We start from the raw sequence: 24,398 nt of genomic DNA, 5'->3' as shown, positions 1-24,398 counted from the left end.
ACGCTTTGTCTCTGACGTTACAGCACCACGGCCACTCAAGGCCAAAATGAAGCGTTTCTGTTTACACAAAAGCGCACGAATCTCGCGTAAAGCACGAAAAGCGTGAGAGCACTACCCGTGTCTTCTCATATTTACCGCAAAGCTCCGACCAATCATCTTGCTGGCGCTCTACGTAAGAGGGTACCACGTGACATAAAACTAACCCTCTCCAGTTCACGTAATGGGTCAGTCCTTCTCTCTCCATGCCATGGCAGGTGCAGTGGCTGGGACAGTAATTGTTTCTTAAAGGGTGCCAGCTGAGGAAGAAGCTGCCTTTCCTGTGGGGAGATAAAAGTTTTTGATTCAGTAGATTGAGAAAAGCTCGGTTTAGTGAAAAAAAAATGCCAGGCATGGTGAGCTGCAAAGCGTGTTCTTATTTTGCGCATTTTAAACGGTGGAATGTTGGTTGTTTGATTGTTGGTGTCTATTTTGTTTTACATGTCAAGTATTTGTTTACGCGGAACAAAGTGTTTCATAGTGCTTTGCGGGTCATGCTCTTGGACACCTTTCTTAAAAGGGAACTTTACTGTTATAGGACCGTAAGTCAAAGCTTCTTCAGTTCAAGAAAAAGAGGTAAGTATCGAGTCTAGATCTGATCATTACCTAGTCACTTATCATATTCTGAATGCTAGTACTCACGCAGTATTGTGACTTTTCGCATTTTTTTTACTTAAGCTCAATCACAGTAAGCTTTTTGTACACAATGATGAATCTGCAGGTATAGCCACAGTGCTTGTGGAAGCTATGGTCACCGGCTTTCTTAAGTAGAAGATGAGCGTTTTAAGATAGTGCTCGATTATTTGCAAGCAAGTGCTGAAGGAGAATGACAAGCCACCCCTGATGATACGTTATCAAACATCCTGACCACACAGCTATAACGATAGGATATCAATCGGAAACATACGCCCAATGTCGCTAACGCAAAGTTCAGGATTTTTTTTTTTTTCTTTTCCGACATATAATGGTTTACGCACTTCTGTTTCTATGGAGAAAGACACCCCATCGGTCAGTGTGTACATCCCAGCTATTGTTTCTGTGAATTGGCGTGTGTTGTTATTGGTCTGTCACTTCCCGCAGAAAGACTTGTCGTAGCTGTGACATATATATCAGGCAATACATTGTGCGCCATAGTCGCAGCAATACACCGCGCAAGAATTACTCCGAGCGCCCGACATCGAAACCGAAACTGATTCTCCGCCTGCACTCTCCCTCCTCTCTTCCTCCAGCCAGTCTGCTGCATCTCGGGAGAAGCCGCCCTCGGCGCGATACAACGAGACCACCATGAGAGATGTCAAGATGGCGGAGCTCAAGGTAGAAGCTCCCCTGGCGAAGACTGAAGACTGGTCCGATTTCAGTGATTTTCAAACGTCCGAAGATCTGGAAAACTCGAACAAAGACTGTCTGACCCAGCCCAGCCCGCCCGACGTGTTGACCAACGACAATTCGTTCGTGGATAATTTTAGTGAGACGTTTTCGAACTCCTTGGAGGACCTAGTCAATACGTTCGATGACAAGATCACGAAGTGTTTCTGCGATTACGACGAAAATGTCGAAAAGCTCGCGCCGGTCCAGATTCGGACGCAAGAAGAAATTATGAGCGAGTGCCAGTGAGTATGCCGCTTTTCATACGCAATTCCGCTGTGACCGAATCGATGTGTATCCCTTTTGTTTACATCCCGTAGTAGTGAAATGGCTTGCAGTTTTTTGCATCTTATCATACCCCTGTCTCGTCTGAAAGTGTTTTGTATGTTCGCAATGTCTGGTATGCTTGGCTACGAGCCTTTTCCCCCGAGTTAGTCGCATGTGTGAACGATTTGCCTGTAACCCGATCCGCCTTCTCTATCAAAGTAACACTTACATAATCAGTTTCTGACGTTGTGTTGGCGTCTTCTGTTTCTTCTCGACCCAAACGAGACCTTTGTCGTCTGCAATCGTGTTTTCTAGGCCATTGAGACGACAATTTTTCTTGTTCTTTTTCCGCTTTTCTTTTCGATCTCTGATGTCTTTCGGGGGAGGCGCCTACGCAGCCTCTCACTATCCCCTTTTTTGTTTATTGTGTACTTTATTCTCGTTTCGCTTTCTCGGTTTGAGTAGTTCCCATGTAATTTCCCGCGTTTGATGTATTAGAGTACTCATGTAGTTGACAGGTAACGACGGTTACGTATTGTAATAGCTTTTTTTCTGCATGTGTGAAAGCCTGTTGTCTTTCCTGAATGTGGAACCCATTAAAATGTTTCGCATGCACACAAGTCCTTTCATTTTTGCATGCCCTCGGGACACATTTTTGCGTTCAATGTCTCCAACTATGATTCATAGTACGTGCTGTCATAAATGAGAGCAGATTAAGTGGCATCCCCTTGCTTCTGACGCAACGCCGTGGGCGCGGGGAATCCTCCCCAAGGTCTTTACCCGTTCAAGTCGTTACCGCTACCAAAGCATTAACCTCCATCAAGCGGAGTGATTATTTTGGTATTCGGAGGCGCCGATATACGTACGCGAGCATTCACTTTGGTATTTTGCAAAAGGGCTAGCGGTGGTGTGGTTTATGCTGTCCCTTTGTGTGAAAAGAAAGTGTCAAATGAAAGGAAGTTCCAATCAACATTGCAAGCGATGTGAAACTGCTCTCGACGTACGTCAGCGGGTCGGAGCAGACGACAGTCTATCTTTGGCAGGGATGACGGTGATGGGTAACGCCAGCAATGCGTGTCGTCTGCTACGCTCTGCACAAGGACGGGTTCCCCCAGCTGCCCTTTGGGATGGAAGGCAATCTTAAGAACCTGTGAATTGACCTACTTATAAACAAGGAGTCGTTTGTATCACTTTATAAGTGGGTACTTTATTTATAGCGGTGGTGGTAGTGGTGTCGTGCTGGGAGAGGGGGAGACTTCGTTCTTGCTTTTTTCATCTTGGCGTAGACTCCCTTGTTTCTGTTTGTCTTAATTTTGGAATGGTGCAATAGCCTGTGTCGCAGGTGTGCACGCGTGACTGTCTAGGAGCTCCCTTTCGCTTGTTTCCACTTTTATTTTTAATTTTTGTCGTCGGCTGTGTGTGACACTTGCCAGAAAGTGAGGGCACGGTTCACTGACACCGACGTTTAAATCGCTTTTTAAACTGTTATGACACTGAAGCCACGCCATTTCTTTTCACGTCGTGAAAAGAATTCCCGACCACTCCTTCTTGGCTATTGACAGTACTGTTTCAGTACAGTTACAGACAGCGCAGTTTCTGATGGGGCTTCTGTGTGACGCGTGATCACTCGTGCTGTCCTGTTGTCAGGCGGTACACCCGGTTGAGCGGAATCGATAAAGTTGCTAAGCGGAAATATTTTTCATTTGGAGCTCCGAGCATTTTTGGCGAATCAAAATTTACGACAGTCAAATGTCAAGGTTCGTAAGGGTAGATTCAGTCGCTGCTGACAGAAGTGTCATAAAAAATGCGTTATCAAAAGAAGAACGGCTGGACAAATGATAAACGGACGTTCATACCAGGCAGCACAATGTACTGAAAGTCGAGTGCAATAGGGATGGACGGTATGTGTCTTATCAATGTTCTTTAGTTTCACGAGTATGTTCAAGGCCTTCCACCTACCCGTCCACCCCTATTGCACTCGACTTTCAGTACATTGTGCTGCTTGGAATAGCTTTGTTGCACGAGTGCAAAGAATGTCAGGCGATTAGGCAAAGAAACGCGTGTCGCAGTGACAGCTTCGGCGCTGGACCACGCCATAGGGATATACGTTTTTGTTATTGATATAAAAAAAAAAGTAGTTACTTCTCTTAGGCTTCAGTAGTTCACGCTGAGTATGAAAGCCAACGTGGATAATTCGTTTTGCTGTGTGTCATTTTAAGTGCTCCGGTTTAATTGAATCAATTTTAGTTACTATACGTGGCTGGCAAAATGAGGCAGACATAGAGCGGCAAGGCTGCTAGATGTCTATCAGGAGAAATAGCGAGGATACAAACCGATAAATGCTGCAGCACGCCATCCAAACGGGCGGCATTTCGCGGTAAACAGACAGGGTTGTTTTTCTGCCCAGATTCTAAGAACACGGGTTGAACAACATCAGTTTTCCCACTTCCGTAAATCAAGCCCCCTCCCTGTAGGGCACTTCGACTTTTTTTTTTTATCTCTCTCTCTCTCTGCCCATCGAAGATAACGCCCAACTCCTGCTAATGATCGCAGTAATGAGGAAACTTCGAGTATGGGAAGCGTTCTCCCGCTTGCCCCCGCGTCGTCTGCTTTCAAATTGAACGTGACGTCATCAGGCTGGTGTGTCATTGTTGCCAACAGATGTGACACTGGGCAGTTCCACTGGATGAAACAGCGCAGGAGACAACGCAACCGCTGGGCAGTTGTTTGTTTGGGACAGATGAAACCCTCGTTGCATGAAATGGTGTTGCATAAAATCCTGGTTGCTCGAGATGCGTCACCGGTTTGCAACCGGGGTTCCAGCCGGACGGGAGCCGCAGTTTTACTTTCGTGAGTCAGGAACTCGGGGCGTCGTCGTCGTCGTCATAGCAGACGAATCAATAAGGAGGCCGCCAGTTTGGCGGCGGAGACCCCGAATATTTTGTTTTCGTTTTTGACCGCAGGGGTCGTGACGAGCGCCACAGTCTTCTCTTTCTGCTTTATTTTTGTGTTTCCATTCCGGCCTAGCTCTCTGGGGCAGCAGAAAAACAGCCCTAAATATCGCCTCGTGTCATCTCCTGTGAAACATTCTGTCCTGCTAGGAGTGTTTTATCGCTGTGTGTTGCGCAAGATTTGACATCCGGGACATTTCACATATGGGAGCGCCCGCACTGCTTTTAATGTTGGTGAAGTATTTGTACGCTCTATAGCACCCGAAGTGACGAGAAGCGCGCGATTGCTTGCGCAAACAGTTGTTTTCAACAAAATGTACGTCGAGTCTCGCCACATTCTATGTCACATCGCTTTCAACGCTTCCAAACGCCCGTGCATGCAACAACAACAACAACACAAACACGTGAAGCATAAAGTAGCCCTGCAGTCACAACAGCAAAGAGGTTAGCAAAGCTAGCGACGACAGATAGTCGCTGTATTCATTTTAACGAGGTGCAGGTAGATGCATGTAGATGCCGCACAGATAAAGGAACGAAAACGGGCTCCCTATTCCACCTGAAAGTGAAACCGAAATCGACGGACAGCCATGTGATGTCACATCTCGTTTTCCAGTTTCGGTTTAACGGTTTTTTGTGTTTATTTCCAAAATTCCCGGATGGGTGTGCCTGTAGCATCCTCACATGGCCCATGAAAGCTCTCACATTGGATTTCTGGCATAACACATCACACGTCCCATTTGTCTGTGGATACCCTTGAGGACACAGGTCTCCTTTTCTTTCTTCTATGAGATGCCGTATGCAAGATCTTATAATCATCGACTTGTGCAGCGTAAACTGCGATTATTTTGCACAAAGACTTAGAGCTCCGCAAGAAGCCACGTGATATAGGAACCGGGGCTATTGCCATTGAATTATATCCCATCGGAAGTACCGTATTTAACGGTTTATAACGCGCGCGTTAGACAGTAAAAAAGTGTTCTGAAGAGGTCCTGCGCGTTATCTAACGGTGCGCGTTGTACACGGAAATATTTTCGTGCAAAGTTCCTTTTCAGGTCGGTGACGTACAAATCCTATAGCCTCTTCCAGAGTGTGCTGTGCCTTTCTCCCGTATCTCTTATAGGGTCAGTTGACAAAACCGGCGAAAAGGTTAATGATGCTGCTTAAGGATGCTATTCAGCAGTCAATAATCTCGAATTCATTTCAGAAGAATGGCGTGATTGAGAAGGGACGCGAAACGGAAAGCAGAGAGGAGACTGAAGTATACTACGACAGCGACGCTGTTGCATCGGAGTTGAACGGATTTGACTAAATGTGTTTCAAATATGGCATATGCATATATGATACACCGCTTTGGTTTATTGTGTATACTGGTGGCAGTACAGAAGCTTTTAGCACCATTGCGGTGCGCGTTATACACCGGAAATACGGTACATTTGCCTGAATAACTGGGGAAAATTTCCTACATTGCCCTGCAGCGCTTGTGAAAAAGCACAACAAAAAGTAAGAGAAGTATATGCTACCTTATTCCAACAGTACTGTTCTCCGAAATAAAACAGAGACAAAACAGTGCGGTTCCACATCCAACGGTTCGTGCACTTGACCGCTACTCCACAAGTATTGTGTAGCAGCCGACACACTTTTTTTTTCTCGACGCGTTGAAATAACAAGATGGACGTTTTGATGAAAAACTGTTCCTCGAAGTCATGCTCTGGTGTTTGTTTCTTTAAAATGTTTCATTTTCCAGAAGTTTTCACAAGGACGAACGTATGATCTAAACCGATTACCCAGGCTCGAGGTTGTCGGGCGAGATCCCTTCTATTTAGGCATGTTTTTCCGACGAAAGAGCCTGGTAACCCCAGGAAAAATAAACCAACCCGCCCTTACGGAATAAGTGGAGGTTGTTCAAACGCTACTGTGTCTGTAAGGCGTTTGACAGCTACCCTATAAATTAGAAGGGTAGAAAATCCAGCGAACCGTTAAGTAAATGTGAAGGGAGCACTTTCCTTTACACATCATAAATTAGGGCCGTGCGAATAGTAAAAATGCCGAATACGAATCGAATATATTGCAAATATTTGACTTCGAATATCGAGTCGAATAACGACTTCAAGCAACCCTGTTTACTGCGATGTGCACATACAACCACATTGTGATAACCACGGAAATACGAATGTAGGGAAGCATCAACTATCAAAGGTTGCCACTCCCCATAAGACAATTTACGCTGCTACAGTTTCAGGTGTGCCCCACTCATTGTCAAGTTCCTCAAGGGCAGACAACGTCTTTGATACAGTGTGACTGTCCCAGACTCGGGCTTTTCGTGGCCTGACTCCAAGTCATGTACCACATGCTTAGCAGCAACATCTTGTGCTCGATGGTTGGTGTAAGAAGGTAGCAGGTCAGATAAAAAAAAAAAAAAAAAAAGTTATGGCTTGCTCGCAACGTCCGCATGTCACCCGCGATGCTATCGCTCTGGTCCCATCGGCTTTACCTCCTTCTTATGTCGTGGCTGGTAGAGACGCGGCATGACATCTCTCGAAAATGTTGGCTAAATGTTGGAAAATTGTTGGCTACTTATAACCAGGCACCGCTGCTTTTATTGGAGCCTTGAACGGCAACTTTCCGCGATGCTAAAAGGACGCACATTGAGAATTATCATTCAAGCTATCTTTCACGTTACCGCTGCTGCTGTATCACGTGACAGCGGTTGCTCTCGCTTTATCACAAATGCGATGGCTGGGACACCGCACGTCGTGTTCACAACTGCCTCTTTTAAGAGATTCGCTCGAGATACTGGGGTACAATTCAATATGGCTGTGCAGCGCAGATGCGGTACTTTGCTGGCGTTTGGAGAATTTGATGGCAAGCATTTCCGCCGTCACCGCTGATTTACGCGTAAAGTACTTCCTCCCACGCGGGGCCTTCGCCAACTGTCAGTCTGGACGTTTACAAACAGCCCTTGGTGCGCATGTCATTGGGCTGTCCCCACACTGAGTCCTTGTTCAGGTTTTCAGCATTCAAATATCCCTGTCAGACGAACCCACGCAGAAAAATGGTGATGCAAAAGCGAAACCAACTCCCGATAGCGGTTCCACGCGCGCATGCAACCCGCGCGCGCCAGTGTTGCGCGGTCCTGTCTCGTAGAAGGTTTATTCGTGCTCCAATGCGCTCTATATGGATTTCTCACGTAAAATCTCTGCTATCTATTGGATGCGTTTCGCTGGTGGAGGCTCGTTACCAAGAGCGGATCCGGACGAAGCGCATCCTGCCGGACTGTCGACAAGCTGTCGGGAAATGGTTTCATGACGCGCATGATGGTTTCGCGGGACGCTGACGTCACGAGTACATGGCGTGCCACTACAGTGCGTTCCCGCCGTGAAAACGCTGCGTGGGTTCAGCGCGTAACGCGGGTGAAATCGGGAAGTCTGGAATATTGGAACATATTCGATTTATTCGAAAGCCTCGAATATAAAATCGTCGAATCGAGTACGAGTACTGAAAATATTCGATTGGTATTCGAAGTGTCGAACATTCGCGCAGCCCTACTATAAATTAATTGACAGGGATAAATGAGTTGAAATACTTGCCACTGTGGTAAAAAAGAAAAAAAAAGAAATAGAAAGTAAGGGTAATAACAAGTCTAAAGTCAAACAAGAGCACAACACTTTCGCTAATGGTCTGAAGCGACATTGCTGGTTGTTGCAGTGAAATGTAACATGTGCATGTAACATGTACATAAAATGTAATAGAACTATTACGCTCATGGGGGGGTATATTATGCGCTACTGCTATATTATACGAAATATATTAGACGATATAAGTATGCTACAAGTAATGAAGGGACTTGGGAAGCCGAATAGGGATTCACTCGCTAGTTTTATTGCATTTACAAAAAGGAAATTAAATGGGAAGTACTAGAAATAGATTTACAGTTACATTTAGGGGTCGACATTTCGGCAGTCAGCGCTGCCTTCAACAGGGCTCTTGTTGAAGGCAGCGATACATTATTGCGCCGACGTGTCGGGCATTTTTTAGCCGTATGCGGTACCGTTAATGACTGAAAGACAAAGAGAACCTCCCACTCCCTCTCTTTTTTTTTTCTACGCTTCAACGACTTTCAATGCGGCGGACACCCTTACAACAACGCCGGAGAACACACACCAATCACTGAACGTCAAGAAAAATATTGACATTCGACGCATCAGTTCCCCTACACAAGAGATATATTTCGCTTTGTTTAGGAAGCTTCGCGAGGACAAATACCTATAATTTGTGCATAACCCTGAAGTCGCTACGTGTATCGTCCTTGGCAGCGGATAGCTTCAACAATGTCCTTGATGTGGACAGAACGATGAGGGACGTCCGCTGGTTACACCACCAACGCGGATGTGGTGTTGCATCTTCACTCTACATATAGGAATGCTTGCCGTGCATACCACGGACAAATATATCTTTTCCTGCGCAAATAAAAATATGAAAGAAGCAAAAAATAAATAAAAAGAAGGAGAAACGAAGTTGGGGAGACGGGTGTTTATTTTGAAAACTGTATCGGATGTAGAGCGGGCGTCATATATGTGGGTGCCCGACCAGTCAAAGAGGTTCGTGGACTGTTGAATCCTCAGCGATGGCCTCAGACTGATAGAGAGAGAGGGAGAGAGAGAAAATGTTAAACATTACGACATGAAAAATACGTTATAGTGTTTACTGTATTCGGGCTCAACTTTTTGTTTCTTTTCCCAGTAAACAATGTACGTCCTGGAGACATCTCGGCAATATCTTGCTGTGGAGATTTTGACGTCCTATGGACTTTCGTGTACAGCCCGTTGACGTCTTTTGTACGTTGCGGGACTATGCTTTCAGAAGCCTTTGTACATCCGAGATACGTCCTAGCACTGTCACTTCCCAGACATCTGGATGTGAATGGGACGTGTGCATCTCCATGTTGTTTCGGTATCTTACGATAACGTGATTGTTGCTAACGCGTCATTAACTGCGTCGATGCCCATGCTTACAACGCTAAGAATATTGGTGTACATGGAATTCGCTGGTCATTCTCGTAGAATGACGTCCTGAAAGGTCTAAATGGAGGATGAAAGGGACATTCGGTATTGCTGGGAACCCTAACTGCTTCATTCCTCAAGCTGTCTATCATGCCAACACATGCACAGGAGTCAACACATGCACAATATTCTCGTTGTACGACGTCCCGTGACTGCGTAATTCGATTTAAAAAATAATAAAAACAAAAATCTACCCGAGGGAGCAGCAACCACGAGTGGCGCAACGTGACCTCGTTGGAGTCCCGACCCGATGTCCTGGCGTGACGTAATCAGGTCCTTATGACGTAGCATCAGCGCAGCGAGAAGCCGCGATGGCGATGTCTCATTGCGCGACGTTACTTTCGACGAACCCTCCACGTCACGCAGTGACGTCAGCATCTCTCATTTTCTTACACGTTCTCTGGAGGAGTTGAGGGGCGCGAGTGCATGTTCTTTGTTGCCGCAATACGCCGCGGCCTCAAACGAATTTTTTTGGATGGGTCTTCCCTGCTCCTTTAAAGGGGACTATCGATGCCGTCCCCGAAGGGGGAAAAAGAAAGAGAGAGAGAACTACCCACCACCGCCCACGAAGTGCAGCCGTCGTTGTTCCCGGCATCCAGATTGCGAGGACAACTCTGCATCATTTTCTTCTTTCTGAAGGAGGACACTGACCATAGAAAACGACCGAGGAAGTGCATTACGAACATGACCGATCCAAAATGAAAGGAAAGAAAAGTATCAACTTAGGCTGTACAGTAACTAACAGTGCTTGATCGTTAGCGAGACTGAGACCCACTATGAGTATTGAAGTTTGTTTCGCAGTTACCCGCATGGGCATTCCCAGGATTCTTTTTCTAAGGTGGGGGCAAAGCGTGCAACCCCCTCAGCTGTTTTGCTGGAGATGGACGCCGCGGACTGCGCGGGCATTCAGAGGTCCATATTATTATATGACATCTAAGGAAAATCATGATGACCTATGAATAAAGAAGGCACAGTTTGCACAAGTGACTGTGAAGCTCCATGGGGGGGGGGGGGGGAAGGACGCCCCCTTGCCCCTCTCCGTACGCCCATGACTACCTGGTTGAATTATGACAGAATCGTGCATTGAAGGATGTATCCTGGACCTTTTCAGGACATGGTGGACGATCACAGGAAACTTCGGAAACATCCTTCCTATCGACTGGTCCAAGTCTTACGCCAGGAGGCTCCAGTTGCCGACGCTGAATCTCAATGAGCAAGTGGTGAGCCATTGTGCTGTCTACAGTAGAAAGGGTTTAATAAGCATATGCACATCTAGGGATCATCCAAGATATGTTCAGTTTCGTGTACGGAAAAGGGGCACTAACTAATGATGTATCGGTTGTATACGTTTATTTAATTCTAAAACACATTTTCTTAAATAAGCTGCTTAGCTTAAACAAGCTTAGAGCCGTGTGAATAAGCGAAATTTCGAATATGGAACGAATATCCGATGCTATTCGCAACCTATTTTCAGTATTCGAAATTTTCGAATATTTGTCGAATAGTACACGCCATTCTGCAAGTGGGCTTCGCCTCATTACATCCAAGAGTTAGGTGAAGCCCGCTTCATGTCGCCGTCATTGTTCTTTTGGTGTACGGTTCCATTCTGCAAGTCGGCTTCACTTCATTATGCTCGAGTGTTAGGTGAAGCCAGCTTTATACCGTGTACAATATTCTGTCGCTAAAGCCTACAACTTCTGTGAGCTCGTGATCAACACTGTACTCTGGGCACCGCATGTTCCAGTAAATGTACTCCCAACTTTCAGAGTTATGTTCAGTATATGCAGTTTATAAAAAAAAGTACAGGAAATTCACAATGTAAACATAGAATTCAGGAGTTGCACACAAAGCAGGCTGCATGGAACATGTTGACCAACTGTCAGTGCGGTTCATCCCACTAACCCAGTTTACAATACACAACACAGAGGTACCCTTCTCTCATGATGTGTTATGCTGGGGGAAAAGGCTCACAAGTTTGGAGGAAAACATCGTCGATTAAGTACAACACCACAAGGTATTCACTATGAGGTATTCAAAATTATTCGAATTGGGCCTTTTCTGATTATTCACATTCGCTTCATCATCTGAAAAATTATTCGGATTCGATTCTCAGTGCAAGTGAAATATTCGTAAACTGTTCGCAATGGAAATTTTGTTATTTGCACAGCTCTACTTAAATTATGAAGGTCGACAAGGACATAATAGCGCATTACAAAGCACATTGTGCACTATTTCCAGAATGGTGATTAAACTTGTGGCTATAATGCCAGTCTATGACTTCCCATAGATGTTCAGGTCAGGACATCTGTGGTCCTGCAAGATATCATACGTTTCTTGGCAATGCTCGGTAACCCTAGCAGTATGCTGCATCTGGGCCTTGCAATGTCCTACCATCACACGGAATGGCATACAAGTAAACGTGATTTGTCCCGACAGAAGTCTGATGGCCTCAAGGACTTGGGCGACTCGGATGATGAAGAATTGGCCAAAGACCTAGACTTGCACTCTCTCATCCTGTCCAGCCTGCAGCAGGAGCCCATCTTCACAGCAGAGCAAGTCCTTGAAGAAATTGATGAGATTATGCAGGTAAATCCAACCCGTGATATCCATGGACCACAGGGTCTACTTGAGTTGAATGCATTACGCTTTGTGAGCAGACACCGTGACACATAACTTTCTCTGCAGGAAAATTCTACACCCGATGGCGTGCTGTCTGATGTCTCTCCAGACAAGTCACCGGATGATACCAAAGCTAGAAATGAAATTGCTTCCCTTGTATATAGCGAAAGTGAGTCACACTGCTGTTATACCTACCTTGTAGACTGCTTAGAGTTAGCATTGTGCAAGTAGGTCAACTGTGCGCACAGCTCCGCAGTTTCCCTCTTTCCCCAATTGCCTGGGGAGCGACCTCATTGGTCCTACAGGTGCTACAGGTGGTACCACCTGGTAGTACGAACCTGGTAGCACCTGGTAGTACAAACTTGATAGCACCTGGTGGTACAGGTGCTTTGTCATGTGATTTCTTCACACTTTACCTCCTCTCATGCACAGGGACCCTCATGCCTCTCGTAGAGCATTCCACTTTCATGTCCGTGCATTGAACAAAATTTTATGCTGTGTAATATATCTTCTCTCAGTCATGTGACTTCCATTCTTTCAGTGACCACGTTGGGCTTTATTGCCTGCACTCTGCATATACAATTGATTCAGGTGCTGCATGCTCAGTCAGATCAGTTCCACAATTCAGCATTCAGTATTTACTTGAAGTGCCCATGAAGAGCAAGAGCCTCTATAATGGTGCACTAGTAAAACGCAATGATACAATGAAAACGGTGATGAAAACAGTGAACGTAATGAACCTCTGAATCGATTGTTACCTCCATGAATTGAATGATGTTTGATTGCTTCATCCACTATGATGTTACAACATCACCTCCACAATCGAAAAATATAATGTTAAAACTTCCAGAATGATGTTGTTGTGAGGGATGTCACGTTGCTTGCTTCGCAATGTTGAAGAAGCTAGTGCTGATACATTATTTTTGTTCTATGTATGCTCTGTTGGATCTAGAGCACATTCTTCTTTATTGCCCCACTACCAACCTTCCTGTACCTTACTCTCTTGGTCTCTTAGTCAGCTGGACTCTCGCTCCCTTCTCTCTATCAAAATTGCTTGGTCCCTGGCCAGATCCAGCCCACCAGTGCTCTGCCGTCAAAGCTCTTTTCACCTTTTTGGGCACCATAGGACTTCGATCCTTATTGTGAAGGGGGCTCATTATTTAATATCCCGCATCACCACCAGCAACGGGGTAGAGCATCGCCCCTGGCGATAAGACTCCCCATTCATCACCTCAAAATAAAGTCGTTGTTGTTGGTTGTGCAACACCAGTAAACTGTCTATAAATGGTTCCTCATGTGTAAAACATACTTGTTCACGGTCTCACACAGCAATTAGAGTGATACCAGCTGCTCCAGGACCACATGCTGGTAGTAAACTACTAAATACTTTCCTCTTAGTTCCAAACTGCGTGTGTTGCCCGTGTGTGGCACTTACTTTTTCGTGCTACATGTTGTGAGGGAGGTAATAAGTCCCATCATTTGCTTTGCAGAACTGAAGACACTGTCCACAGTTGAGCTGAATGAAGTGTATGTAGAACTGGAGCGCATGATCAGGGATCACTCGGAGACCTTGATTCAGGAGCTGGCCTTGCGAGACGAGCTGGAATTCGAGAAGGAACTCAAGAACACTTTCATCTCTCTACTGCTGAGTGTGCAGAACAAACGGCGACACTTTGGCATTGACCGCAAGAAAGGACGGTCACCAATGGCGAATGGTGTTGAACCTAAGGTACATTACATTCTCTCCTTTGCAACCGGGTTCACACCGTATCTTCTGCATGAGCCAGTTTAGCTGCTAGAAGAAGAGTGAGGTGCTGACACCGTCGATAAAGTTGAGAAAGGACGGATGGGGTTTGAAGCGCAATAAAAACAAATGCTCATAGCTTGTCTGCTTGGTTAGGACTCGTGGTCGCATTAGAAGCAGACACTGCTGATGCTGTACTGTGATGAATCTTGTACTGCCACAAAGCCTAGCCATAATGTAGAGTGACAAAAGCATCTTGATATATTTCATCAGAAGGTGCGGTATCCCACTGGATGACATAGCGCAACATATAAACTTGTTTCGGGCTGTGCTTGTTTAAATTAAATTTGAAAGAAAAATATACATGGTTTAGCAATGTCCTATTTACGTCCCAAAATCATACCATTGACATTCCGTGGATGTTCGTGGGACATCCGTGTTGGGGTAAAAGCATACTCCCTTGGACGTCCCATGGTCGTCCCTAGGCTCTGTGGGCAAGTCCCAGGGATAACCAAATATCCATTTTACAATATTCCATGAACAAGCCTCGGACATCTATGATTTACTGGATGTTGGAAAGGTGATGGATGTGGATTGAAGCAGGATTAAAGTATCAGTTCATACATCGTCTGCTCGGCAATATTCAGTAGAATCTCGATTATAGGGATCTCACGTGGTAGCGGAAAAAACTCGTATAATCCAAAATTTGTATCAAAAGAATTAAACCAAAATAAAAATTGAGGCAAGGAAATAGACAGTGAGTGTTTATTTTCTATTATTGTTAGTGAAAGAGGTTGGTCGTAACGCTTTTGTGTCTTCGCGAGGCCCAGCACGTGTCGTAAAGCGAGCTTCTCCTAAAGCTCGCAGGCGTTAGGTGAAGCACACTTTCGGAATTGTAACGTGCAATGTCGCCAGATGTTGCCCTGATATATTCCTTCCACGTGTTGTGGTTGCTGTGTGCCTTAGCCAGCGCAACGTCACACAGCTTTGCGGTCTGTTGTTGCGAGGGGGGTAAAAACAGAGATAAGGTGATAAGGTTCCGGGCCGTGTAATCCCTTTGATCTTATCTTCTCCACCACCAAAGGGAGAGTCATTGCTTGTATTGTGCAACATGATGTAAGGGAGTTTGTGGTGAGGATGGTGAGGATCTCCTTCTCTCCTCAAAAGGAGGAGCAGCTAGGGTTGCCACCTTTCGTAGTGAAAAATACTGGCTGAGGGAGAGGAGGTGGAATAGAAGGAAAGGAGGCCCATGGGAAGGGGAGGTGGGCGAGGGGTGGAAGAGCACGCACAGAAAACGAGAGAGAAAGAGAGAGCTCAAGACGATACGAGGAAACTTGTTCCTGTGTGTAATAGTAATAATAATAATAATAATGAGCAACTAAGGAAACAACGGCTGGTGACTGCGCGGAGTTGGGTCTGCGCTCCAGATTTATTCAAGCTCTATTGGAATGTTGAAGGGAAAATCCCGGAAAAACCCATATGAAAGGTCTTGAGCCACAAATACCGGCAAAAGGCTGTCTGTAATACTTTCCTACCGGCAACCGTCTCAGCGAGCAAATAACTGGCCATGCCGGTATAATACCGGCCTGGTGGCAACCCTAGGAGCAGCATATGCTGACTGGGGCGCTCTCGCGTCACAGGGTAACAACCTCTGTCGCCTCCTCGCCTCGTTCGTATCACCCGTAAAGGCAAGATAATCTAGCGTTCGTATAATCCCAACCGTAATACATGCGAAGAATAGGCATTCCGGCCAGGGCCGTAAAATAGCGAGTCTTAGTGCATCGTACACTATTGCCTTTTCGTACGTAAGGGATAGCTTGGTGGTTTTGCGCACTGCGCGCTTTGTCATTTGCTCGTGCACAGAACTGCCAACGCCATCCATTACGTACGCAAAGGCGATAGCGCATGGTACATTAAAACTGTCTAATAATTCGTATCATCCTTATCATATCATCAAGATTCTACTGTATATCGTTCACAATAGGAGCAAACATTGCTGGTGTAGATAGAAGCTTTGCGAAAGAGGCTTGAGGTGAAATCCAGTGTTTTGCATAGTTGGGGTAATATGGGCAACCATAACTCCTGAGCTCAGGATGTGGGGGCTCTCATAAAGGGTTTTATGCATCGAAATTGGGGCAGGTGGTAACTTTGTCTAAACAGGCAGTTTTTTTTTCACAGAATTTGCTTCTTCACTTACATGAGTTTTGCTTACTGTGGATATGTTTTTGACACTAAGTAAGGAAAATTTGTTACTTTTCATAAACACATTCATTGGTACCATCACCACACTTCTTACACAGAGCACATCATCAACCCAAAGTTGTCTATTTCTGTTACTCCCATAGAGCTAGCTGCTTTTTAATTAGCCAGGTGATACTGCTGGAAGGTGTCTTAATATGGATTTGCAGTCATCGTGGACCGGCTATAACATTGTATTACACATTTTTTCTGGATACAGAACATTCTTAATGTGAACCAATCATTCAAAAATTTAGCTTCAGGTCTGTAGAAATACATGACTGTGCAGTGGCAGCTCAGGACAACGCTAATGTTATGTGGCACTCTCTTTGCAGTATCTTACAACTGTCATACCTTACCACATGGACCAGGGCCCACCGAACAACTCTTCACTACAAGTCCTTATCAAAAGTAAGCACGCTATACAGGCACCTTGCAAAATTCGCATTGAATTTCTCACCTCTTACCAGTTGTCTGGAGCAATATGGAGTTGGAAAATTCAAAAACAAAAAAGGGGGAAATCTTAGGTTTAAAAGTATGGACTCAAATTAAAAGTGTAGGTAATGGAAGCATGTGTCAAAATCCCAAAGTGTACGCAATTGAAGAACCACAATCTGTGCACCTTACACTTCACCTGCTGCAGATTTTACAAAAGTGGTTATGTCAGAGCATGATAACAACACAGCAAAGGTTGTTGAAAACAGTGTTTACATTCCATTGTGATTGTGGGCTTGGTTGACCCTACAACCACCTTCTGTCAGCAGAACAATTGACAGCCAATGTGGTATTTTTTCTAGTTCTGCACGCAATCAATGACGACAGTCCTACAGTACCAACACTGCTTACGGACTATATCTTAAAAGGTACGTGTTAGGGGTGGAGGGTGGGGGGTGGGGCATTTGTGTGACATAGAAAACAAATCAAGCCTATTACTTATGATGGCTGGTTCCATAATAATAAACTACACTGATAATGCTTCCTGTCTGCTATTAGTGTATGTAACATTAAAATGATGTGTTCGGAGGCGGCACGTCATTACAGGTCGTATGTCATTATTGCCAGTAAGGCCTCAGAAACGTCTTTTTGGATAACATAAAGCCAAACGCATATTGACTGGTATAAACTGGGATCTGGAATATCGCGAATCCCAAAACCATGGGATCCCGGCTGCTTTTGACGTCCCAAATTGCATGATTGGGGAGAATACTGCAGACCTACTGTAGGTGCAGCCACGACGCAGGACTGTGGAAGAGGAACAAGTTGCTTAATTTCTAGTATGCATTTTGAATGACAATACTTTTTCCTTAACTGCCTCGCAAACACCGTAGTAGCATTCACGTAATTCCTTCCTTGCGTGGTACCAGTGAGCGGGCGTCGATTATTGGCGCCTCCGAAACGGGACAAAGCAGTCCTGTGGATATCCCAAGGATATCGGGCTTGGAGATCGGGATGTCCGTCAGATGTGGTCTGTTTGAGCGGTGGACGTCTACAGGACAACCTTAATGGAACCGAGTGGCCGCAAATTCGTGGTAGTCTGGATGTGCTAATATGATCCTGGAAGTTCGTCGATGGGATGTGTATGGGACACTACTTCTAAAATCGAAAGTGGTTAAAAATTGGGCTGTTCGGTGTAGCATACTTTAAAAGGGATAAAACCCGGCCCCGTGCCGGGAAACAAGTCAAAAGACGACACAACACACAAGCACAGTGCTTGTGTGTTGTGTACTTTCAGTACACTACTTCTGCATGTAGCTACACTGAATATAGCTTCTTATAGAAGTGAGCACACATTTGCAATAGAAATCACCATATTTTTTCGACCATGTACTTGTCTCATGACGTAAAGTCAGGGATTATCATACTTTGTTTGTTACTCGTATTTCCTACAATGGATGATGAGCGCAGCATTCTAATAGTATAGAAGAAACAAATAGAGCGAAGAACAGATAGAAATATGAAAGCCCCCAAAACTACACAGCCCGAACAGCTCACAAAGGAAGGCAGCACTTCTTGGCATTGCATTCCTAAGGAAAATGAGATACTACAAATTCCTGGTCTCACAAGCTTCTGTATATTCTAGAATCACCTCCGCCTGTGAGTCAAGATGAACGCTGAGGTGCCCAAGTTCAATTTGATTACGTACATAAGCAACACTAATGTGAGGAATTGCTTGGAATATTGCCTCTCCATGAAGGTAACGTCGCGTTCCTTACAGCTTTTGGTTTAGATATTCAGTTGGTCCATCGACAGTCAAACTTTCGTGCTGCTACAGCATCACGCGCGTCTTTATTTCTCGCAATAAATGCTTCATTTCACATACCATCAAACCTCATTTGGACAATCCCTGAAACCGCCTCGACTGGACATCCTGCGGACATACGGCCAGGGATGGCCATCTCTGAATCTCCTACACATGTCCGACGGATATCCATTTCCGGATATGGACATTGGGATGTATTTGGGACATTCAGTGGAGAAAGTGGCACCAGAGCTCCGTGCTTTGCTTTAATCATTTGAGGGGTGTCGTGGTCTTCGAACCGCATAGGGGTATGCATATGAACAACAGCACACAGAAGAAAAAGAAAGAAAAATAGATAAATAAATGCTGGGAATCCAATGTGTCGGTTTAGTTCCTACGATGAGCAGACAAACGATGTGTGTAGGGACTTCCTGCAGAACTCGGGGAGATTCATCTGCTTGCGTGCCAAAGAGAACCTGGATGTTATGTTGAAAGGTCGTGGTAAATTATTGAAAACTGCTAGGGCATCTCGGACCACTAACATATCGCGAAAACAACGTGAGCCACTCGCTTTGCAAAGAAGCAAGCTAGAGTTTTGAAACCCAGTTTTTCTTCAACACTGAGAGCCAGGCACATTCTCTTCTTGTTACTAACCAGGTCTCGATACTTCAGTCATCCTGTTTTGGAAGTCTGAGCTTGGTTTTTGTCTTTGGTTCCAGTCTGAAATAAATCAGTAGGAGCCTACGTGTAGGGATTATGAATAAAATTTAGCCAATTGTTTCTGGAGAACATAAGAAAGTCAGTTTTTTGCTAGACACATGTTACAAGGGAGTGGAAACCATTAAGCTATGAGGAATGTTTTGGGCACATTTGCTGAAGGTTGCACACCCTGGTCAAAGAACACAAGTGGCTGCAATATGGAGCTGTGTGAATAGCAAAATTTCCATTGCGAATAGTTTATGAATATTTCAGTCACACTGCAAATCGAATCCGAATAATTTCTTCAGATGGCGAATCAAATTCCAATAATCAGAAAAGGCTCAATTCAAATAATTTTGAATACCTCATGGTGAAATATTTTGTGGCGTTGTGCTCATTAGGTGATGTCCTGCTCCAAACATGTGAGCCTTTTCACCCAGCACAACATATCGTGAGAGAAGGGTCCCTCTGTCCTGTGTATGGTAGACTGCATTAGTGGGATGAACTGCATTGAGAGTTAGTCAACATGTTCCATGCAGCCTGCACCTCCTCATTCCTTTGTTTACATTGTGAATTTCCTGTATTTTTTTCTTAGAAACTGCACATATATTTCCTTCTGTTACTGAACATAACTCTCAAAGTTGGGAGTACATTCACTGGAACCTGCAATGCCAAGAGTATAGTGTTTTACCATGAGCTCCACAAAATTTGTAGACTTTAGTGACAGGATATTGTAAACAGTGTAAAGTGGGGTTCACCCAACGCTCGAGAGTAATGAGGTGAAGCCGACTTGCAGAATGGAGTCTCACACCGAAAGAACAATGGCAGTAACGTGAAGTGGGCTTCACCGAACCCTTGCATGTAAGAAGGCGAAGCCCACTTGCAGAATGGCGATGATGATACCCCGCTTCAGTACTATTCGAAAAATATTTGAAAATTTCGAATTCCGAAAGAAGGTTGCAAATAGCATTCAAATAGCATCAGATATTCATTTCATTCATTTGACAAAATGAACGATGCCTAAAAGTGAAGTATTTGCACACATTCATTACAATTAGCAAACTTAGCAGGAGGTGAAGGCCATTGGAGTTGTAAGCCAAAGGACTCTGCTGTTATTACTGCTTCTTAGTGTTTAGTACATACAAGAGCACACACAGGGTAACAATTTTAACCATAATAATTAATAATATATTAATTAATTTAATAATAACCGTATTTTTGTCCTAGCGTAAGCGTTTGCTCAAAGTACTCCTACTATTTCTTTCCGATGCATTGGAGATGAGGTCCACTGTCTCAGAGAACACCATAAATAAAAATTGATGCCAGGGACTGATACAATACAATAACGCATGTTTTCTTATTTGCAGTGCTCTGCCCTACGTGAACAAGCTTGATGCCAAGTCAGCGATGGTCATCATCCAGGCTTAAATTAATTCTCTTTGCTCTTTCCCACTGTAAATGGAGAGACAGACAATTGTCAGTTATCTCTCGTTGAGTCACAATGTTGGAATCCTATATTTACTAACTGCTCTATGCCAGAAGGGCGGAGCCTACTTTGCAGCTGATTTACTTTGCCGTTTGCTTGCACTCTGTTTTCAGGGTACACATTTTTAGTGCTCTTTTACAACGTCGTTACGTGGTTAATTCAGGGTTTGATTTTAGCGATTTTTAAACCGATGGTGTCACGTCATGCAAGAAGAGGAACAGATTCATGATTTCGGGACAAATTTTAGAGTCTTTTGTTTGCAAGTGACTGAAAATTACGTGGCTGTGTGTTTTTGTTCATTTGTGCAAGCAAGTGTTGGCATTACCAACTTCTTTTCCACTGGATGGTGAAGAATTGTTCTGAATGTTAGCTTTAATTGTCACACGTCGATTGAGCTATTCCCTTTTGAATGATTCATCCTTCTCTCTAGGTCACTTTGGTTTTTTGCAGTGTACATATGTATAAAATTCTGGTTGGCTATTTAGAGAGTAGGTGCCTCGGCATGCTGCGTAGTGGAGAGGAGTAGACAGTTAGGCAGCGGCAGTTGTTGTAGGACTTGCTCACGGGGTTCTTTGGCTGCCCACATTTAACTCTACGTGCCAATCGCCAAACATTTCAAATGCGGTCATACTATATACTGTGTATTACGTTGCTGCATTTTGTTGGCTTGTTTTTGACAGGGAGTGTGCATTTTAACCTCTCTGACATTTTGTTGTTGTTGTTGGCTTTTTGAAGAGATATTTATTTACCTCCCAGCAGCTTTCCATTTTTCAGCAGTGGTTCTTGCAATGAAAAACATGTTTTTTAGAAGTAGGCTTGTGCAGCGTAATCACCGATAGTACATGCCACACGTATACTGAAACAAGCATAATCGAGTTTGGAATGACGAGCAAGGGGCAGAGCTTCACACGAATTATATGGGATATTTTGTGTTTTTCCCAACATGTATACACGTGAATGCTACCGTGATGTAGATTACAATCTTGTTCTTGGCAGGCTAAATTATTGATCCCGGCAGATGTCAACAGGCCCTCCAACACCAGCAAAGTTTGTGGTTTATTACTCAAAAGCCAGATCATCCTCTATGATTCATATTAAACTAATGGTTAGTAATCGGTCTACATCTCCATTTTCGTATGCTTTTGTCCTTGACGGCATAAATACTTCCTCACTCATCTGCTATCATGCTTCACCTGCTTCTGTCTCTAGCTAGTCAATATTGTCTCTATGACATGTACCCTACATCAATTCATCTCACACAAGTTGTGCTGGAAATAAGCAACATAGCAAGCGTTCCAGTACAGTATGAACAGCGTTTGCCGCATAGTCTGCACCAGGTGCGAAGCTGTGGTCAGTACTTTGATACTCTGTGACAGGGTTAGGCAACGCCGCATACCATACTGCATTTGCATGTAATTACTGTTTTCCAATTTCTAGTCTAGATTTGCAACCTTGGCTTGTCTTGTCTAATATTTCTTATCGTAGATGGAAAAGAATGACCTTCCAGAAACTCTTTCCTCCAGATGAGCCACAGCTCATGTGCATGCGATTATCAAGCACACTATCATGATTCTATCACTATCACACTGTCAGCTGCAACTGCTTGTTACAGCAAACCCAGGCTTTAGCCATATAAAAATTTGTGCCACCTGGTGTTGCAGTCAATATTACGCATCCTTTTTTCTAATTTCGTTGTCCTTCATTGCTAAGAACCACCAGCTTTCATATTTTTGTCCTTTACTACGGTGTTTGGTGTCTCTACGGCGGACACGTTCAAGCATGTTGCCATGCCGCGAGCTCGCGATCTCATTTCACACTGACGGAACACAATAAGGCAGGGAGATAATGCAATGATGCTCTTGTGTTCACCAATTGTTCAGTCTGTGCTGAAGCACAAAGTGCAATAGCGAGCATGGTGAGCGTTAGATTGTGAGCTGAACAATTGTGGCTGACTTTGAAGCAGATCGACGCAGGCACACCTGTAAGCTTAGCTGCTGCTACGATACATTGAGGAGATTAAATCAACATTTTTGTCTGTACATATATGCCGTTGTGATGGTACATACTATGATCTTTAGTGTATACGCTACACATGCAGGAACCTACTGTACTTGTGCTAGACATGCCTGTGTATTTAGCCCCCCCGTAGACATGTAGTGAAGCGTTCTTTCTCAAAGTGGAATGTAACCGTAAAGATGTTCCCCTTAGCAAGTCGATATTACCAATGCGCAGAGACGGTCACACATATTGCCCTATTGACGTGTCACAAATGCACGACGTGTGTGCTGTACAGGAGTAGGTAGCTGGATTTACATTTCTTGTCTGTGTAAAGTTTGCCTCGTTTACTTTGCAAGATGTATAATAGCTCGCTTGATGTGATTGTATACCGCAGCTTGTCTCTGAGCTTCACGTCAGGCTGTACAGTGTGCACTGCTTTTAAATTGTGTAGGTTGTAAGCAGCTGCATGAATGTACCTGTAGTTCTTCTTTAACTTTTTGTCAGCTGCAGGTTTAAGAGGCAGGTTTTAAAAGTCATGAGGTCAGCAAGGTAACTACTAATTCTGTCATGTGAAGTAGTATTTGACATATTACGTGTTGCTTCTGCGTGATTTCAGCTAATCTAAACAATCCAGTCCGCGGAACTTTTGTCCTAATATTTGTACAAAAAAAAAAAAAAGGGTGCAGAACTTGAGTCTGAAGACGAGGACAAACAGCCATACGCATTGAAGCAGCTCGTTTCCCGTAGCTGTCATCTCGGCACATAACAGAGTGGAGTGACTTCTATCGTGTAAATAACGTTGAGATGGTGAACAAAGAAGCTGTGTGCTCTATAACACATATACTGTCACAGTATCCTGCAGTTCTACTTAATCCTGGAACAAATGTTGTTTGCCACTCAGACATTGCACATCTTCGCATGTTGAAAAAAACCAACATAATACATCTGTTGCTTTCAGTGGCGTAGTGTTGTTGCATCACAGTGATATGTAACTATATAGAACAATACTCGCACATACCACAATTCCTTGGAACTACAACTGCTGAAGCTGTCCAGTCATAAATGTGCACCACACTTTGGGTAACCAATTATCTAGACGCACCCTATCACAGAATAAGCCCCGAGCACCTTGAACAGTGAAGGGTAAAAGTGTAGTCCCCAGGATGTCCTGTGGACATCCTTGGGCTCATTATGATAGTTCCCAGGCGCAGTATATCTCGTGGAACTCAATGGGACATCTGGAGGGATTTGGCATAATCATGTAAAGTGATATTTTTGTGCAGGTTGGTTTACAGTGATGTTTTACGTGGATCAAGTTTGGGAGGAAAAGTCTGCCTCGGTGATGTTATTTTTATTGCTGGCTTTTGAGCTTGGACATAGAAAAAGTGAGGCAGACTTTGGCGAGAGCGAGTAGAGCACTGTATCACAGATGCTTCGATGATCCTTATATGTTGTATTTTCTTCCCTGTTGGTTAGTACAAATGTTGCTGTAATTACAGCACGCTTCATGTGGTTTACCAGCAGCTGATTTCGGTCACAAATGGCAAAATAAATAAACTTGGACTGTGTTGCCATTACAGGATGTTCTTTCTGGTTATCTGCTCTGCCGGTAAGGTAGCATCAAGAAATCACATATATGTACTCACTCCGTTCACATAGGAATACATCCGTTGCGTGGAACCGACGATAATGGAAG

General features: G+C 44.4%; 1 protein-coding gene across 2 annotated transcripts in view; it reads left to right on the top strand.

The window, feature by feature from the left end:
- The window catches only part of LOC135401456 (fasciculation and elongation protein zeta-2-like), a 29,300-nt gene extending 5,019 nt beyond the window's left edge, over window positions 1-24,281 (top strand). The window contains exons 1-10 of one of the 2 annotated variants that reach the window (XM_064633872.1): window positions 313-392; window positions 575-612; window positions 1,266-1,646; window positions 10,791-10,899; window positions 12,116-12,265; window positions 12,365-12,467; window positions 13,789-14,027; window positions 16,616-16,691; window positions 17,078-17,143; window positions 20,586-24,281. In XM_064633872.1, coding sequence (XP_064489942.1) covers window positions 381-392; window positions 575-612; window positions 1,266-1,646; window positions 10,791-10,899; window positions 12,116-12,265; window positions 12,365-12,467; window positions 13,789-14,027; window positions 16,616-16,691; window positions 17,078-17,143; window positions 20,586-20,602 — 1,191 coding nt within the window. In that variant the 5' untranslated portion in view covers window positions 313-380 and the 3' untranslated portion in view covers window positions 20,603-24,281. Of the gene's footprint in view, window positions 1-312; window positions 393-574; window positions 613-1,265; window positions 1,647-10,790; window positions 10,900-12,115; window positions 12,266-12,364; window positions 12,468-13,788; window positions 14,028-16,615; window positions 16,692-17,077; window positions 17,144-20,585 lie in introns of those variants that run through there. The other variant, XM_064633873.1, reaches the window with a different exon arrangement.
- Window positions 24,282-24,398: the final 117 nt, after the last annotated feature.

Source organism: Ornithodoros turicata, chromosome 7 (genome assembly GCF_037126465.1).
Source record: "Ornithodoros turicata isolate Travis chromosome 7, ASM3712646v1, whole genome shotgun sequence".
NCBI lineage: Eukaryota > Metazoa > Arthropoda > Arachnida > Ixodida > Argasidae > Ornithodoros > Ornithodoros turicata.
Note: the sequence above shows the minus strand (reverse complement) of the source record. Positions and strands in the feature narration are given on the sequence as shown.